This window comes from Nannizzia gypsea, genomic scaffold (assembly GCF_000150975.2).
Source record: "Nannizzia gypsea CBS 118893 supercont1.2 genomic scaffold, whole genome shotgun sequence".
NCBI classification, from domain to species: domain Eukaryota; kingdom Fungi; phylum Ascomycota; class Eurotiomycetes; order Onygenales; family Arthrodermataceae; genus Nannizzia; species Nannizzia gypsea.
The window spans coordinates 2,441,972-2,459,104 of NW_003345200.1; the positions used below are offsets into that span (position 1 = coordinate 2,441,972).

Sequence of the window (17,133 nt, forward strand, 5' to 3'; positions counted from 1 at the left end):
TAGAGAAAATGCGCAAGTTGAACGTTATGACTCTCCTTTATTTTTTGTTCTGATACTAAAAGACGTAGACGGAGCGTCGTAAAAAGGTAGTTAACTATAAACATGGAAATATTTGACCGAGACATGATGCAAGTAAGTATTTCAATGCCACGCATAATTTCGATGGCGCAGGGTATTATTCATATGGACACAAGAAAATGTAACGACTTCCTTTTCGGGATATCTCTCTTACCATTCCAAAGGCTCTCCCTTGACTTCGCCCCTATTTGTCTTAGGAACAGGAGCAGCCTCCACCATTGCAGGGCCTGTTTGCTTCCCATTTTGTCTCTTTAGATATCCGCTTCCATCAAGCCATGGTGTCTCGCGTGTTCGCTGCCCCTCGAACTTACGGATCAGACCCTCCATCTGCATAGTCAAGCCAATATCATCAAGGCCATTGACGAGACAGTGCTTTCGGAATTCCTCAACGTCAAAGTCTGCAAGTTTATTGCCAGCAGCATCATTGATTCGTTGGTGGACAAGGTCAACTTCCAGCTCATGGCCAGCATCAGCCTCCTCGGCTAGCTTCTTGAAAGTGGCGGCATCGGGAATCGAAATTGGAAGCATCCCATTCTTGAAGGTGTTGTTAAAGAAAATGTCGGCAAAAGACGGGGCAATTATACACTTGATGCCGAAGTCAAGCAAGGCCCAGGGAGCATGCTCACGAGAACTTCCACATCCAAAGTTTTCGCCACTGACAAGGATTTTGGCATTACGATATGGCTCCTTGTTCAGGACAAAGCTGGGGTTTTCCAATTCATCCTCATTGTATCGTAAAGGGTGAAAAAGGGCACTTCCAAGGCCGGTTCGTTTTATTGTCTTCAGGAACTGTTTGGGTATGATAGCATCAGTATCAACATTGGCTCGATCCAAATGGGCAGCGATCCCTTTTAGGGTAGTAAACTTCGGAAGGCCGGCGGAAGACTTCTCGGCGGTGGTGTTGGTGTGAGGTTCGTTGTCTTCAGGGTAGTCGAATATCCGGTCAAGATCCTCCTCATCTTCTACCTCCTGGTGTACTTCAAGTTTCGGCGAGGATTTCTTCTGCGATATCGGTATTGCCGAAGCAATTTTGCGAACATCCGCTAGCTTTCCTACTATCGCAGCAGCAGCAGCCATAGCGGGAGACATCAAGTGGGTTCGGCCAGCGGCACCTTGTCGACCCTCAAAGTTTCTGTTTGATGTACTCGCGCATCGTTCACGGGGAGAGAGAATATCAGGATTCATACCAAGGCACATGGAGCATCCAGCCTCTCTCCATTCAAACCCAGCATCGGTGAATATCTTGTCGAGTCCTTCAGATTCTGCCTGTCGCTTAACCAACCCAGAACCTGGAACGATCATTGCTCGCATGATATTCGAGGCAATTTTCTTGCCGTCGACGATATGAGCAGCAACTCGAAGATCTTCAATTCGCGCGTTTGTGCATGAGCCAATGAAGACCTTGTCGATTGGGATATCTTCCATTCGAGTACCGGCGGTGAGTCCCATGTACTCCAAGGCACGGCGACAGCTAGCTTTCTTGACTTCATCAGAGAAATCGTCAGGGCCAGGCACAACGCAAGTAATTGGGACCACATCCTGAGGCGAGGTTCCCCAGGAAATTGTCGGTACGATGTCCTTTGCATCTATGAAGACCTCCTTGTCGTAGACAGCACCCTCGTCGGATTTCAAGCTGGACCAATAGGCAACTGCCTTCTTCCACTCAGCACTACCAAACTTTGGAGCAAGCGGTCTGTCCTTCAGATATTCGAATGTCACTTCGTCAGGGGCGATCATACCGGCCCTGGCGCCGGCTTCGATTGACATGTTGCAGATTGACATACGTGCTTCCATGCTGAGGCCTCGGATGGCAGAGCCGCAGAACTCGATTACTGCTCCTGTACCGCCAGCAGTTCCAATGACACCAATAACATGCAGGACCACATCCTTACTGCTGACTCCTGGTGGAAGATCACCATCCACTTGCACACGCATGTTCTTGCTTCTCTTGGTGATCAATGTTTGGGTGGCCAGGACATGTTCTACCTCGCTGGTACCAATTCCAAATGCCAAAGCACCAAAAGCTCCATGGGTAGATGTATGACTGTCACCACAGACAACTGTAGTGCCGGGAAGAGTGAACCCTTGCTCAGGGCCAATGATGTGAACAATTCCTTGTCTTTTATCACCCAAACCAAAGTATGTCACACCAAACTCCTTGACGTTCTCCTCGAGCGTCATGCATTGTAATCGGGAATCAGCCTCCTGAACGAACCCGGCAACGTCTTTGTATGTCTCACGGGACGTCGTTGGAATGTTCTAATAGACATAAAATGATCAGTACGGGAAATATATTCAGCCCAGCAACGTTGGAACTCCTACTTACATGGTCAACTGTAGCTAACGTGCAGTCCGGCCTCCTCACTTTGCGTCCTGCGTTCTTCAGGCCTTCAAAAGCTTGCTGTGACGTGTTAGTCTTGGTATTGCGGCTAACGAGTTATAGGGCAGGGATTCCATGTTGTCCGACTTACGGGAGATGTGACCTCATGCACAAGGTGCCTATCTGTTGGATTCAAAAGTATCGGTTGGTTATTCAATCATCAACACCAATAGTGAAGAAGGGTATCTGCATGCAATAGTGCGTACCGATATATAGCAAGATAGTCCCATCCTTCTGCTCGTTCACAATGTGGTCTTTAAGGACCTTGTCGTACAGCGTCTTGGGCGTTTTATCTGGGGCAGGCATCGTGCTAGTCGGTATGAAAACCACACCCGCAAGATAAAAGGAGAAAAAAGGGAGCTCGAAGAGGTATGAAATTGAGAAGCTGGAAGCTGAATCTGGAGCTCTCTTCGTCCTAGAAACCAATGCCTGGCTGCTGGTTATACTTATATTTAAGAGCTGGTCATAGCTGCACTGGTGGGGAGCAGCCGGTATCGGCGGTCATCAATTTATGATTCACTCCGATTGGCCAGATTCTGCCAAGGAGCGGATATTAGTCATTGTTGCTTTCCGGGCCGATGTCGCCGCTTTCGGAAGGCTAGGGCGGCTATTTTTTTAATTCTCTATTTACTCTGCAGAGAACGGAGTGGTAGCACGGAGCACTCCGTCCAAAGCTCTCTAGTAAAAATATCTATGCAAAGCTATGTTCAAATCCGGGTCCGCGGTTATCCGCTCTAAACACTAACAAGGCAAGTTTGTGGCGGACAAGCAGCGCAGCCACGCCGCAGAGAAGCTGGAGGCCAACTATATGCATCGCCAGCTTATCCTCCCGCAGCGGCCCAAACCAAAGTAACCAGAGGTTAAGTAAGGTCAAGTTTGTTGTCTCAGCAATATTACCTTCCTCGTTCCTTTTCACCCTTATGAGATAAAGTTTATCCAGCAGATCCAGGCCGGCTGCAATGATTGCGGGGGGAGGGCGAGTCCACTCGGTAACGGATGGCTCCATGAGCCCAGTTCGGGGGTTGAACTTTGGCAGCCGGTGCCGTGGGCAAGGAATTAAGTGAAATAGTTGTGGTGTGGAGTACAAGAAGTTGAAAATCTGAGGCACAAATAGCAACAACAGGGTTTTGCTGAAGTGGCCTAATATTCCAACGACGGCGAAAACCATACCGGCAAAGTAGCAGTATGTATCCCCGACAAATACTTTAGCGGGATACCAGTTGTGCCACCATAATGCTAGTGAAACAGCAATGAATGGCAGCAGTAGGTAGATGGAGAAAAGGTGGGATTCCGTGGCTGGGTGTGGGTATGGAGTGAACGGCGACAAGAACAGGGCATCATTGGTTATCAACAGACAAGCTATGGCTATTGACTGTGAAACCTCAATTCCGTTGATTCCAGCCAGCATATTGATGCTATTGGGGCAGAAGATCGCAACTGCAGCCATATAAACATAGTACAGCCAGCCTAGGTCTAGAGACGGTCCCAGATAGCCTTGGAGGGCGACTGGCACTATGACATGTGTCACCCCGAAGTCGACAAAGTAGACGATTAGCATCGGTACTGCGGCAAAGGCTGGAATAAAAAACTTATGCCGCCACCGAATGTCCAACAGATCGTCACCAATTCCTAGTATCACTATTGACTGGAGCGAAAGTAGGCCAGAAAGATAGGTTGCGAGCTGGCAATGGTTAGTTGTTGGGTTTCCAGGGCAGCCAAAACAGGGAAATTACCTTGTTATGAGGAAACTTGTGAAGAAAGCGACCAGTTTCCACATGAACAACTGGCAATGATATATCACGATTTCCTCCACCTGACGTTGCGGCTACAAGCTCTTTGTAAAATGGGAATGGAATAAATATGATAAGAGCTAGAATGTAAACAACTGCCACAACTGCGCCCATGGTCTCTGGTCTAGGGTCGGTATTAGCAATGTATTGCCCCTATCAATTGTGGGATATATGACCTACATCTCTATCTTCTTGAGCTTCGACATATCCTTTCCTTTCAGCCCAGCTTTCATAAACACATCTCCTAGCCATCTAATAAGGCTAAAGCTGGCAGCAAATGCAATGCCAGATAATGCGAGTGAAGCCACTAGGGGCTCTCCATCTTGCAGGGCGTTCTTTACCAGGACGGCCGAGCAGCCCATCGACAGTGCGATGAGACTCCATGTCTCCCTCCGACTGAGAGTAACTGTCATCGTATCATATACATAGCGCGAAGCCACAGTAGGCAAAAGCAACAGGCTGTCAGAAAATATATGGCGCTTAAATACCCCCTATTTTAGAGTTGCCGCAAGTTGTCCTTTTGCGCGTCAAAGTCAACAGCCGCCGCGCCTATCAACATCACGTGTCTGTCCCAGCGAATCGCGGACGTCACCTACGAAACTCTGTTAATCTTAATCAACTTGCGACAAGGCCGAATTGCGCAGCGGTTGATTCACTCATGCAGGAACCATCCCTGTTATAAGCAGAGATGAGGTACTGCGCGCGAACGACGCGGAGATGACATCTTTCACCGAGTTCGAGGCCGGCCACCGGGACTTGGTTACAGTAACCAAGTTCAATTTCTATGGTAATCGCATCCTCACTGCATCTGCGGATCACCGGATAAAGGTGTGGGATCAAAAGGACGATGGCTGGGAACTCGCAGATACTTGGCGAGCACATGATGCAGAAATTCGGGATGTAAGTTTACCCAGGGAGAAATGCATTTACTATGATCTTTTGAGCCGGAATCCCGTTTCTCACATTCTCTCTGTCCCACAAGGCAGCATGGAACGGCCCATTTACGGGTCAGCATATCGGCACTGTAGGGGAGGACATGAAATTCAAACTATGGCAAGAAGATGTGACGCAGTCCCGCAACTCTGGTCGGCGCTTCCGGAATATCTTTCGTCTGACCTCGCCCATTCGCACGCCCTACGTCTCGCTAGATTTTCGAAACATTGACCTTGAATCCTGGCTCGCGCTAATAACTCGTGATGGGCTTCTCACCGTACTGGAGCCTGTTGGCGCAGATAATCTCTCAGAGTGGCAGCAACTCGACCAGTTTCGTGTTTGCTCAGAACCCTCACGAGGGGATGAGACGAGCTTCAAGGTCCAGTTTCATCATGATCCAATGGATATGACCCATATGGTCATGCCATCCTGGGATAGTAAGAGTTTATCTCTTGTTGTTGCAGCGATGAACACTGTCAAGGTGTATCGAATGGCTGCAGACAGGAAGTTTTACCATGCCATCGAGTTAACTGGCCATAGTGGTCTAGTAAGAGACATTGCGTGGGCTAATGGCTCTGTTCGCGGATTTGACATAATTGCCAGCGGCTCAAAAGACGGCACAATCAAGATATTTGAGATATACACGTCGGTTACGAATGGGTCCAACAGCACCCAAAACGGATCTGCAAATGCCACATCTAGAGCCTCAACCCAATCCGCAATTGGGACTGCGCTTGCGAGTCAGACAACGGGGACACTTGTGGATACTCGGAAAAACACCGAAACCCCATTTAAACATACATTTAGAGAGGTTGCATCAATTGATAGCAAACATCTAGATGTCTGGCAAGTTCAGTTTTCTCACGCAGGTACGTTATTCTTCATACTATACATACGTTGTACCTGCCTAATATTTTCAATTAGGCGATTGCCTGCTATCTTCCGGGGATGATGGTTCTCTACGTTTCTGGAAAAGAGCCACTTCTGGAGACTGGCTTGAATTCGCAGAAACTTCAATGGAGAATAACTAGATTTCCCCGGCCATAGGCTCAATCTCAGCACCAGTCTTACTTCCTAGAGTGAACCAACTTTGCCAGTCAAGCGGTATCAGTCATGATATTCTCAACCACTCCTCCATTCTTCCGTGCCAGCTCGCAGTCATTGCATGGCATAATTGATGTCGGCATGAACATGAAATCTCTTGCATATATTTATATATCAAGCCCATATGGCCACATACCCGAAGTCTATATTGTTTATGTATGTACACCATATGCAAGTGGTAATAATATGATGAATGATACATTGTCTTTGTTTGTATTTGACTTTACTATAACGACTTCTGCAATCACACTACCTTATCAATTATTTCTCCTCTCGTTCCCGAGCGTAAAAATAGTGATGCATTGCCATCGATATCCTCAAAACTATTATCTACAAGGACGGCCCATGCCGAGTTCTACATAGCCAGCGGAGGTGGAAATTTAACACGATCGGTTGTGTAGATGTCATAACTGCGGGTGGTCCCAAAACTCATCTTGAAATTGAGTGTTGATGACATGATGTACCCTTCATTATTTTCATCTAGTACGCATTCTGACCTGGCCATCCTATAGAAGGAGAAGTGGAGGTTGATTATGTGCGTTCATATGAAATATCAAGTATTTCATAAAAGTGTGAGGAAGAAAAGGAGAAGAAGAGAGAAGAAACGCAAAAAAGCTGCATAAAAATATCGCGAAAATATTAGTCACGTGAGTGTTTTCGGGTTAAAGTAAGCGCGTTTCCGATGTTCAAAAGCTTCGACGCCAGCACGAAAAAAATAAAAATCTCAACTTCGACTTTTCTTCTTGTTTCTCTCAAAACAACCAAAATGACTGGAAAAGCAACAATTTGTCGTTGCATGAAAGCCTACTCTGTCAAAACCTAGATTAGATGGTGGCTGAGTGAACATGATTCAAATCTATTACGGTGGTTGTCACTCGAATAACCGGCTCAAGTCCACAATAAATGTCGGCTCTTGTTGCCTGTTGGAAAATCTCGCTTACAGCCACACATTTAATGTCGATAGCGTGCGGAAACACGATAACTATTAACCCTTAGCTATCGAGGCCATTGCTATTTGATGGCCTTCTTTCAGATGCTACTTGCCGTTGAGCTCCAATGCAGCATTCAACAACTTATTACCTAAACCACAACTTTGCCAACATCTTGTGCCTTACCTTTCAATGGTCAAGATGTATACTTCGTTTTAAAGGTCTAGTGGAAGATTAAACCCATACAGTTTTTAGCAGAGCTGCGTCTTTTCCACCCTGCCACTTTGTTTACTGTCGAGTGACCAGGACTAATATAGGACGAACATCTTTAAATTTCCATCGTTATTAGAACAATCAAGAAAGCCACAATTTATTTAACTGCACATCCCAGGTACTTCGTTTTTTATTCATTCACTATCTCTTCCCGTAGATATATATACCTAGGCTTGACCACATAAAATAGTACGCTTTTACTGCACCACATTACCAAAGTACAAGAATTCCAGGCTATGCAGGCTTTTCGTTTGGGTAAGTAAGGGTCTTCTGTGCCACATAGAAAATTCGTCATATTCAATTAACGATAGGTAGTATTTGGTGCATACGTAGTAGTTATAAAAAAGGCATAAAAATTCATCCAGATATATGAAATAAACAATATAAGGAACGACAGAAAAGCCATTCGTCTCTTCATATACCAGCGAAGGGAGTTCAAATGGCTTTACGACTCTTCCACTGTCACCAGATAACCCGTAATGCCTCAATCTTGCTTACGCCAACTTACCTTGAAGAAGACGTCGGCAAGAATGGTAATGTTTCTAGTAGAAACGATAAAAATGTGGAATTAGGTTTGATATCATCTCATACCAGCTCTCCGTTGCTCTCATTCGTCTTTCCATTGACCCTAAAGCACGGCATAATAGTCATGCCATTAGTTTCCATTATTATAGGCCTCTAGAGAAATGAATCCATCGTCGATGACGATGATGGTTGTGCTTGAGTATTAACTTGAGAAGGTGATGAGGAGGATGTAGGAGCGGGTTTTTCACTAGCGGCAGAGGCAGAAGGAGACGATTTTGTGGGACTTTTGAATGATGCCTTTGCCGTACCTTCTATCTGCTTCTCCTGGTCGTCATCTGCAAGTAGATCCATTACCGATGGGGCAGGGGGCGTGGCAGTGGGAGAGGCAGTGGCCGCTGGAGTCATAGACTGTTTTGCCGGCATCTTTCCAGACTGAAGGGCTGAAGGACGGGGATGGCGCCCTGACATAGCAGACACCTGTGGGCGAGATCCACTAGCAACAGTCTCTGCACTGGTGGTTGGCATTGGCGCACTTTCACCTTCAGATTCAGGCATAGCTGTTGTCTCGGTACCATTGGATTCTGGATTATTCGACTGTTCGGCCATGCTCTGTTGCTGTGTCGACTGACCACCCATTGTTTGCGGCTGATTTTGGTCATCAGTCATAGTATGTGTTGGCCGGTCTTCCATCGTCATCTTTGGCTTGTCTCCCATGGTTTGCGGCTGATTCTGGTCGTCAGTCATAGTCTGTGTTGGCTGGTCTTCCATTGTCACCTTTGGCTTATCTCCCATGGTTTGTGGCTGCTCTTGGGGGGTCATTGGTTGGACTTCATCATCACGGTGGCCACTGGGTGACATCGACGGCATAGGCCTCTCGGCAGATTGGCTTGCCTCAGGTGAATTTGGCATGGGCGCGCTCTCTGTGGTTGGTGCTGGACTCTCTGCCTGGGTTTCGGCTGTGGCAGTAGGATTCGGAGCACCCGTTTCCTGAGCAGCTGCCCCTGTTTCGCTTGCCATCCCAGTAGGACTTGGGTTTTCGTCTTTGTCCATTTTCGGAAGAGCCCCGGCCCCTGCAGGGTCATTTGGAGGTCCTGCCTGCGGAGCACCGAGAGCACCGCCCAAGCCCCCAAGGGTGCCCAGAAGGCCGCCTAGGCCTAACTGGGGAGTGCGACGATGATTCATATGGGCTTCATCACCGACCTTTCGAATATCTGCAGATATATGTGAATATACTGAACAGTGGGAATTGGCCAGTGTTGACCTGAAAACGCACCAATAGCTGCAGATGCAACAAGTCCAGCGAAGGACAGATAAAACAAAGCATCAAAACGCATACTGATAGTTAGGATGGACTGCCTTTTGTAGTATGATATATTAACACAAATTCCTTAATGATGTGAACTCATTGAAAGATCCGTACCTGATAAGAGTGATGGAGCTTTTGAAGTAGCTATGGTTACCCTTGTTCTAGACTTCGAGGTTGAGTCGGCTGCTTCAACTGCCATCCAGCTCAGATTCAGAGCTCCCCACAGCCCGTTTAAATAGACATATTCCTCCATGCCATATCGCCAAAATCATATATTGCGATTGCGTGTAAGGCGGGGTATACAATGCAGTGGTTAGCAGAAATCTTGTTTCCAAACATAAGGCCATGTTATAGACAGGATTTGAACATAGCTCATGAGGAACGTTGCACTAATTGTGCATATTTTCAAATTCAATCCAGTCCTTCCAGGGGTAGCACAACCAAAATGCTCATTCCGCCGTGGAACGGGTATGCTGAGGAGAAAAATGTATGAAAACCGTATGACAGGTGCCGTCCACCGTAGGAGTATAGCTCATACTTGGAAACCTGGGACCATCGTTATGGGGAAAACTTATTCCAGTGGGCTTTCTCTTCCATTAGTCTAAAGGCCGAATATGGTTTTTTGCATAATACTGCGATAGCCCAGGTGTCGGTTAGAAGATAATTCACTCACTTGTGGCACATCACAAAAGAACAGGTTGCCGTTGGATATACAACCCCTGGTGGAGGGAATCGACAGCAAGTATTTGCTGTGAATGGGGTGCGAGGGGCAACGAGTAGGTACGACCGCACTTCAAATATGGGCAGTAAAGTCCTGTTAACATATTTCGTGCTTGCTCAACCTGAGTACGTACTTCGCCACCTCATTGTGCGAGATACGCGGAGTTGAATGAAACTTCATGTGTACACATCGGTATTTATGGTATTATAAGCTCAGATTAATAGAGCTTGACGCTTTAATTTCAGTAATAAGTTCCAGGTGCAGCTTGGAGCTGCAGGTATATCACTCAAAGAGTCATATACATAGTCAAAGGAGAGAATCATATATCCAACATGCCGCTATGGGATACTCCATAAGATTCGCAGAAAGAGGTAGTAAGTTCTTCCCATTTAGAATCATGTACAATATCTCGAGCCAGTAGGGTCACTAGCACAGTCTGAAATAAAATTGAAGCGGAGGTCATCTACCACTTGATGCTAGTAATGCAGTGAAGGCTGACGGTTCGATCAACCAGGTGCAGAACTCGGGTTCACTGGGCATGGACATGTCATAGCCTTTGTGCAAAGCTATAATAGAACGTGCATGCCACATTCGGCTGCCCTTTGCTCCTTTTCGTTATGCCTGCCTTTCGCGGGCCTCAATATTTCTACGTCACTTAGGTTAACGCATCTACCTCTAAGTTAGCTTGAGATAAGTTATGTATTCAGGCCCGATTGGCTTAGTCAGAGTCCACATATTGATGTTTCATGAATAGGATGGTATGGTTCGCCTCATCTTGTCATTTTGACCGTTCTTTCAGTCTGCAGTGTCTCGTAAGACGTTTCGCATGAATCCGGGCTTGGACCAGATTCAAACAGTGAAGCAATGGTCCCAAATTAACTAAGTTATTTTTCAGTGCCCTCCTCATTTCTTTCCTTAATCTTGCATGAAGATATAATTAAGAAAAGAAAAGTGTATGTCCATCCCTAGGTATTTGTGGCTTTCTGACTGTTGAAAGCTGAGAGTTGAGGTTCAAATAGGCAGTTTTGAGTATTCCGTACTACTGGCTTCCTATTGGCTTAATTTGATTAGTCACCAGGAACAACCTCAAGTTGCTGTGCTTGGCGCATCGATCAGTCGGACATTGTTGATCCCGGGATATAGCACAGAGGTGGAGGTGAGGAGTGAGATGAGGAGATCTGTTCCCTCCGGAGTCTCACCGTAATAGCATGTAACTTAATACTATCTTTGGGTAGGAGCATCGTTCATATTACGCACTTCTCAGCCAGAGATACCCATTTGGACAATGGAAAGATTTAGCCAAGATGGCGGGGACATTTACAAACGAGAAGAAAAAAAGAAAACAAAAGCAAAGCCGAGCTATGGGGAATAAATAAATTCCAAAAGTTGGGTAACAATGCGAACGAGGATAGCTAACGTTTCGTAAAAAGTCATCAAGAAAAGGCGTTTTACGACTTTGAAATCCACCCGCTGTGGACCATGAAATCGTAAATACGGCTTGATTTTTGCGCATCAATCTAATAGGGAGAATGTAAGGTCAGCAAAAAAGTATTCCAAGTGAAGACAGGTATTGGATAAACATGATAGTAAAAATAGTAAGTCTTACCTTACACATCGACTTGACATCCTTTTTCTTTAGATTGCCGCCTTGTTTCATTGCTTCCTTAAGCAAATGCTCCTTAATAGCCAGGTAGGGCTTTGGGTTCAAATGTAAGATGTTACAAAGCTCGGCTTCGTCTTTTGTCAACAGGTGCAGATCTGGTGAGTTGTCATTTTCAAACTTCCAGGGAACCAACCCGGTGATGAGCGGAACCGTATATTTAGTCTTCACTGGTTGTGGTGCAGGTGTGCCAGCTAAGCTTGGGTTCGCAAAAGCCTTGTCGAAATCGTTCAGGGGCGGTTCTGAGGGGTTAGCCTTGGAGGATCCGGGCCGTTGCAATCGGAGCGGAAGTTCCGGCAGCGTTAATTGGGAGGCAGCAGATGGACCCTCCGACCCGGCTGGAGCTTTTGGTCTAGCGGTGCTGAAGCGGTCAAAGGATCCTTGGGGTACAGAGCGCTGTGCTCTCTGTAATTTCTCATGCTCATACTTCTCGCCACTCTTGAGATCACCGATTCCCATCGTCCTCCACTCTTGGAGCTGTGCAATAGCAAGTCTAAGGTTATGTTCATATTCCAAGCCTCTGGTAAATTCCTCAAAGTCTTCGTGGTTCATCATCCGAGCGAACGGCTTAGCTTTATTCAAAAGATCTCGTTCCTCTTTGGTTCGTTTCTTTTCTTGAGCAGCATTCTTGCGATAGTCAAGTAAATTGTGTTCAAATACGATCTTCTTTCGTTCTGTTCTTGCAGTTAACCGGGAATTATAGATATCCTTGACCGTCATCTTAAGCTCCATTTCAGGGTCCATCTCGCCATTCGCATTGAGACCATTTCCGGGTTCAAACTGCATGTGCTGCACGGCCTCTTCCGCATCGTTAGCAAATTCGGTCTCGAACTCAAGTCGACCTGGCATATAGCCCTGAACTTCATGGCAGGCTGGCACCGATGCAGTTGGTTTTTGTTTTGGTGTTGCAGGAGGCGCGGCCTTAGCAGCCTCTTTGCGGGCTTGAATGCGCCGTTTTTTCCGTGCTTGGAATTCCTCCTTGGGTATTTGTTCCTGCAATGACTTATCGTGTGGGTCGGCCAAGTCAGGAAGCGGGAAATTGGAGCCTTCAAGGTAGGTTTTGATGTAGTGGTCTCTAACTTCATCTTTTGTACGATATCCTCCAATGTGGTCTGCAATGTCTGCCCACGAACCAAGGCCATATATTTCCGCTCCTTCCAGGAGCAGGAGTTCCTCGTCAGCACCCCAGTCCGGATCGTATATCGGCACTGAATTCTGCTCAACGACAGAGTACGGATGTGTTCGAGGATCGTGGGATTTTGTGGTGGCTCCACGCGCAAAGCAAGGGACACACATGTCATATTCGGGACATGCGCTGTGGGCGCATGATATTCGAACCTGCATTTCGGCACTCAATTGTCAGTTCTATTAAGCTCCTGAGTAAAATAAACTAGAAAACTTCGTACTTACCGTAGATGTGATGTCTATGGAGCAGACATCACAGTGGTATTTGGTTCCTCCATCTGTGCCGCGCGCCGCGGTCTTCTTCCTTATGACGCCCATACCTGGATTTGCCTGCGCATCATCTGTTGAGGTGAATATGGTGACAAGCTCCCTCTCTAACCAATTCCAAATAAACAAAAATCAAGTAATTGCCCGTGAGCCGGTTGTCGTCAGTTTGTCATTCGCCGTAAGGTGGTCTGGCCGCGTCCCGAGGCAAGTTGGGGGTAAAGCGTTTGCCGCTCGCTGGAAGGTCCGCCAGGTTGCGGTTTCGTTTGTCAAAACAGATGCGTGTAGGAGATATTACAGAAGAATCCTCAGAGCCAAAGCCAAGCGCAAACGAGCTTTCGAACAAGCAGTTGTAGGAGAGCACCAGCAGGTGTTTCAGCTGGTCGAAACCTCCTTTGACGTTGAAGCTGGCAATGACGAGCCTCTACGCCGCGCTAGGCCTAATACAGTTAGAGTTTTCTCCACGTGATGATTGTGGCTTGGACCAACTCAAAAACGCATTAAGGTTGTTCCGACAGTCTGGTTTGCTGAGTCATCACTCTGGCCCGCGCTCGCTCGTTTTTGGCGGAAGAGGAAGTGAAGATAAGCCAGAGTGAACGCTGAGAGTGAGAGGAAGCAGGGAGAGACAGACAAGACTGGAACACACAACTCTTCTGTCCTGCTCACCCGCGGGTATTTAAACCTGTGGACAGGAGGACCATCTGTATTATTTTTTTTGTTTCTTCACCAACTTTCTTTTTCTTCTTCCTTTGCCTTTCTTATGGTATCATAGCTAAAAGGTACTCTTTTTTTGCCAACTGATAACCAACCCCCACACCCGCTGCCTGTTGATATCAGGCTCGCACTTCCTGTCTTTAACACTCCAGAATATCTATTGACACCCTTCTCAGGAGGGGTCCGGGCCTCTTTAGACAGGCAGCCCTGTGAATCACTGGGGTTGTATGCCGTCAAGATGTCGTGGAAGTTAACTAAAAGTAGGGTGGTCCTCTCAGCCTGGCTTACAGAGGTCTATGTATCTACGTGGTTCACAGAGGCTAACTGAGACATGTTAACTGTATAGAACTCAAGGAAACGCACCTGGCGCCTCTTGCAAACACCTTTAGCCGGTCCTCTACCGCGTCTTCTCCCAAGCCAGAGGCTTCGGCGGAAGATGGAGCGCCTCTTAGCAAGACTCCGACGGCGTCTTCCTCTACGAGCTCTATAGGTGAGGACGGACTCCCTTTGAAGTTACTAGGCGCTACTGTATACCAGTCTATACTAACGATGAGCCTGTATCTATCTAGCTGCTTCCGAGGCAACTGCCAATCCACCTACAGAGTCGCTGAAGCCTGGTATCCTTATTGTTACCCTCCATGAAGGCAAAGGGTTCTCTCTATCTCCTCACTATGAACAAGTTTTCAATTCCCATTATCAAAGCTCGGGCGGTTCATACTCTGCTTCGATGAGGCCAAGTTCCTCTTCTCATGCATCACATATCCCCAACTCCTTTACACATTCCATGAGGCCACAGTCGACAAGTGGCGGAATCAACGCGGCTCCGACCAACCACGGAAGATACTCTACGAAACATCTGCCGTACGCTTTGCTAGACTTTGATAAGCTCCAGGTCTTTGTCGATTCCGTTTCAGGGTCCCCAGAAAATCCACTGTGGGCTGGAGACAATACCTCTTTCAAATTCGACGTTTCTCGAGCCACTGACTTGAACGTTCAAGTCTATATCCGAAACCCTGCTGCACGCCCTGGAAGTGGACGCAGCGATGATATCTTCCTCGGAGCTTGCAAAATTAACCCGCGTTTTGAAGAGCGCCGTCGATTTGTTGAAGACCCTAAGGCCAGTAAAAAGGAGCGTGAAAAGGCCGCGGCAGCGTTTGCTCAAAGAGAGAAGCAACTTGGCCAGCTTGGGTCCGAGTGGATTGACTTGCAATTTGGCACTGGAAGTATTAAAATAGGCGTTTCGTTCGTGGAAAACCGTCAGCGTAGTCTGACGATGGCTGACTTCGAACTCCTCAAGGTTGTTGGGGAGAGGCAGTTTCGGCAAAGTTATGCAAGTCATGTAAGTTGACACAGAACAACCCATAAAAGTGATGATTGCACACCATTGGTGTATCCCGGTATACTAACCAAATGCCACCACTCTAGGAAACGTGACACCGGACGAATTTATGCAATGAAGACTATCCCGAAAAGGCCCACATCATCTCTCGCTCCGAAGTAGAACATACCTTGGCCGAAAGATCTGTGTTGTCACAGATTAGCAATCCATTCATCGTCCCACTGAAGTTTTCCTTCCAGTCTCCGGAGAAGCTATACTTAGTCCTGGCATTTGTGAATGGTGGCGAACTCTTCCATCACCTTCAGCGTGAACAACGATTTGATATCAATAGGGCTCGATTCTACACTGCTGAGCTACTTTGCGCCTTAGAATGCTTACACGGATTTAAAGTGATCTACAGAGATCTAAAACCCGAAAATATTCTCTTAGATTATTCCGGCCACATTGCTCTGTGCGACTTTGGCCTTTGCAAACTCGGCATGAAAGACGAAGATCGCACAAATAGTATGTATCAAACATCTTCCATTCTTGTCCGTTTGCATTCGTTAACGGTATTTTCACTCTTCTAGCTTTCTGTGGTACACCTGAGTACCTTGCTCCGGAGCTTCTCCTTGGCCATGGATATACAAAGGCCGTTGACTGGTGGACCTTGGGTGTTCTCCTTTATGAGATGTTAACTGGCCTTCCTCCATTCTACGATGAGGATACCAATGAAATGTATCGCAAAATCTTGCATGACCCTCTTACCTTCCCCGGCCCAGAGATTGTTCCAGGAGCTGCGAGAGACCTTCTATCTCGTCTTCTTGACCGAGATCCTCACCGTCGCCTTGGTGCCAATGGCGCTGGAGAAATCAAAGGCCATCACTTCTTTGCCAATATCGACTGGCGCAAATTGTTGCAGCGTAAATATGAGCCTAGCTTCCGGCCTAATGTGGTATGTGTTGACCTTATTTCGTTATATTGACGCGTCTCTTCCTTTACTTACTGGTTCCTAGGCGGACGCACGGGATACTGCAAACTTCGACGCTGAGTTCACGTCAGAGGTTCCCTTTGACTCATACGAAGAAGGCTCCGGGCTTTCTAGAACTATGCAAAAACCATTCGAAGGATGGTCTTACAATCGCCCCATTGCAGGCCTAAACGATGGAGGTGGCAGCGTCAGAGACCCTGCTTTTGGCAGCATCCCTGAATAAGGAATTTCGACTTATTCTACCCAACTTACCTTCTGCAGCCGTCCAAATGCCTGCATCAAATCTTTGCGTCTTCCCCCATCCCTCAATGTTTAACAGAGCTATCATTCCTTCCATTTCAATGAACTCCCCGACATACATGAATTACCGCTACGAATTTTCTTTTTCAAGAGGATAAATTTCCGAAGACAAGGAGCAACGATGGCCATGATCACACATCGCGCTCCCACTTGCAGTTCTTCTCATAACGGTTCTTTTCCTTTCTTTCAATTGCCAGTTTGACTTTCATTGCCATATCATCGGTGGGCGGACGGAGCTTTTCGAGTTTGTTCCTGCATATCATATTGTTTTCCATTCCGTCGCTTTTTTTTTCCAAATCCCCCCCGGTCATCTTTTCAGGCACTCTCCCCATGGTCTCTCTTATCTTAGGGGCACCCAGGAAATGGTTCCCCCGTCTTGCCTCCGATTCTTCTTTCACGGGTTTCTACGGTGATGAGCAACTCATTCGTGGACATGGCTTGACCATTTTCTTTCGTTTCTTTGTTTTTTTATAACAATTTTTTTCCTGTTTTATTTGACTTTTCGAGGAACGGATGGTCCAGTATTTAAGACCATACTCTGCTTGACTCGCGGAGTGATACCCAGTCCGGTTCATTTTACTTCTCCCCAGCCCATCACCTTTCCTTTCTTTCCTTGATGAATTGTGCTTTTGATAGTTAGCTCTGGCGAATGGGGGAAGGAT

At 46.9% G+C, this 17,133-nt stretch overlaps 6 protein-coding genes across 6 annotated transcripts; 2 read left to right on the top strand and 4 right to left on the bottom strand.

Moving 5' to 3' along the window:
* Positions 1 to 228: 228 nt before the first annotated feature.
* On the bottom strand, positions 229 to 2,764 carry MGYG_02937 (3-isopropylmalate dehydratase; the record flags this gene model as incomplete). Its single annotated transcript, XM_003175365.1, has 4 exons — positions 229 to 2,337; positions 2,405 to 2,479; positions 2,550 to 2,581; positions 2,665 to 2,764. The coding sequence occupies 4 exons, from the start codon at positions 2,762 to 2,764 to the stop codon at positions 229 to 231; spliced, it is 2,316 nt and encodes a 771-aa protein (XP_003175413.1).
* A 385-nt stretch (positions 2,765 to 3,149) lies between these two features.
* MGYG_02938 (Alg7p) lies at positions 3,150 to 4,661 on the bottom strand (the record flags this gene model as incomplete). The annotated part of the gene is made up of 3 exons (XM_003175366.1): positions 3,150 to 4,139; positions 4,192 to 4,372; positions 4,429 to 4,661. 3 exons carry the CDS (start codon positions 4,659 to 4,661, stop codon positions 3,150 to 3,152), a joined length of 1,404 nt encoding a protein of 467 aa, XP_003175414.1.
* A 304-nt stretch (positions 4,662 to 4,965) lies between these two features.
* MGYG_02939 (nucleoporin seh1) lies at positions 4,966 to 6,212 on the top strand (the record flags this gene model as incomplete). Its single annotated transcript, XM_003175367.1, has 3 exons — positions 4,966 to 5,148; positions 5,231 to 6,050; positions 6,106 to 6,212. 3 exons carry the CDS (start codon positions 4,966 to 4,968, stop codon positions 6,210 to 6,212), a joined length of 1,110 nt encoding a protein of 369 aa, XP_003175415.1.
* Positions 6,213 to 8,165: 1,953 nt separating this feature from the next.
* MGYG_02940 (hypothetical protein) lies at positions 8,166 to 9,346 on the bottom strand (the record flags this gene model as incomplete). Its single annotated transcript, XM_003175368.1, has 2 exons — positions 8,166 to 9,223; positions 9,286 to 9,346. 2 exons carry the CDS (start codon positions 9,344 to 9,346, stop codon positions 8,166 to 8,168), a joined length of 1,119 nt encoding a protein of 372 aa, XP_003175416.1.
* A 2,141-nt stretch (positions 9,347 to 11,487) lies between these two features.
* On the bottom strand, positions 11,488 to 13,202 carry MGYG_02941 (transcriptional adapter 2; the record flags this gene model as incomplete). Its single annotated transcript, XM_003175369.1, has 3 exons — positions 11,488 to 11,556; positions 11,646 to 13,037; positions 13,110 to 13,202. The coding sequence occupies 3 exons, from the start codon at positions 13,200 to 13,202 to the stop codon at positions 11,488 to 11,490; spliced, it is 1,554 nt and encodes a 517-aa protein (XP_003175417.1).
* Positions 13,203 to 14,100: 898 nt separating this feature from the next.
* Positions 14,101 to 16,394, top strand: MGYG_02942 (AGC/AKT protein kinase; the record flags this gene model as incomplete). The annotated part of the gene is made up of 6 exons (XM_003175370.1): positions 14,101 to 14,122; positions 14,209 to 14,352; positions 14,432 to 15,201; positions 15,336 to 15,705; positions 15,771 to 16,135; positions 16,197 to 16,394. 6 exons carry the CDS (start codon positions 14,101 to 14,103, stop codon positions 16,392 to 16,394), a joined length of 1,869 nt encoding a protein of 622 aa, XP_003175418.1.
* Positions 16,395 to 17,133: the final 739 nt, after the last annotated feature.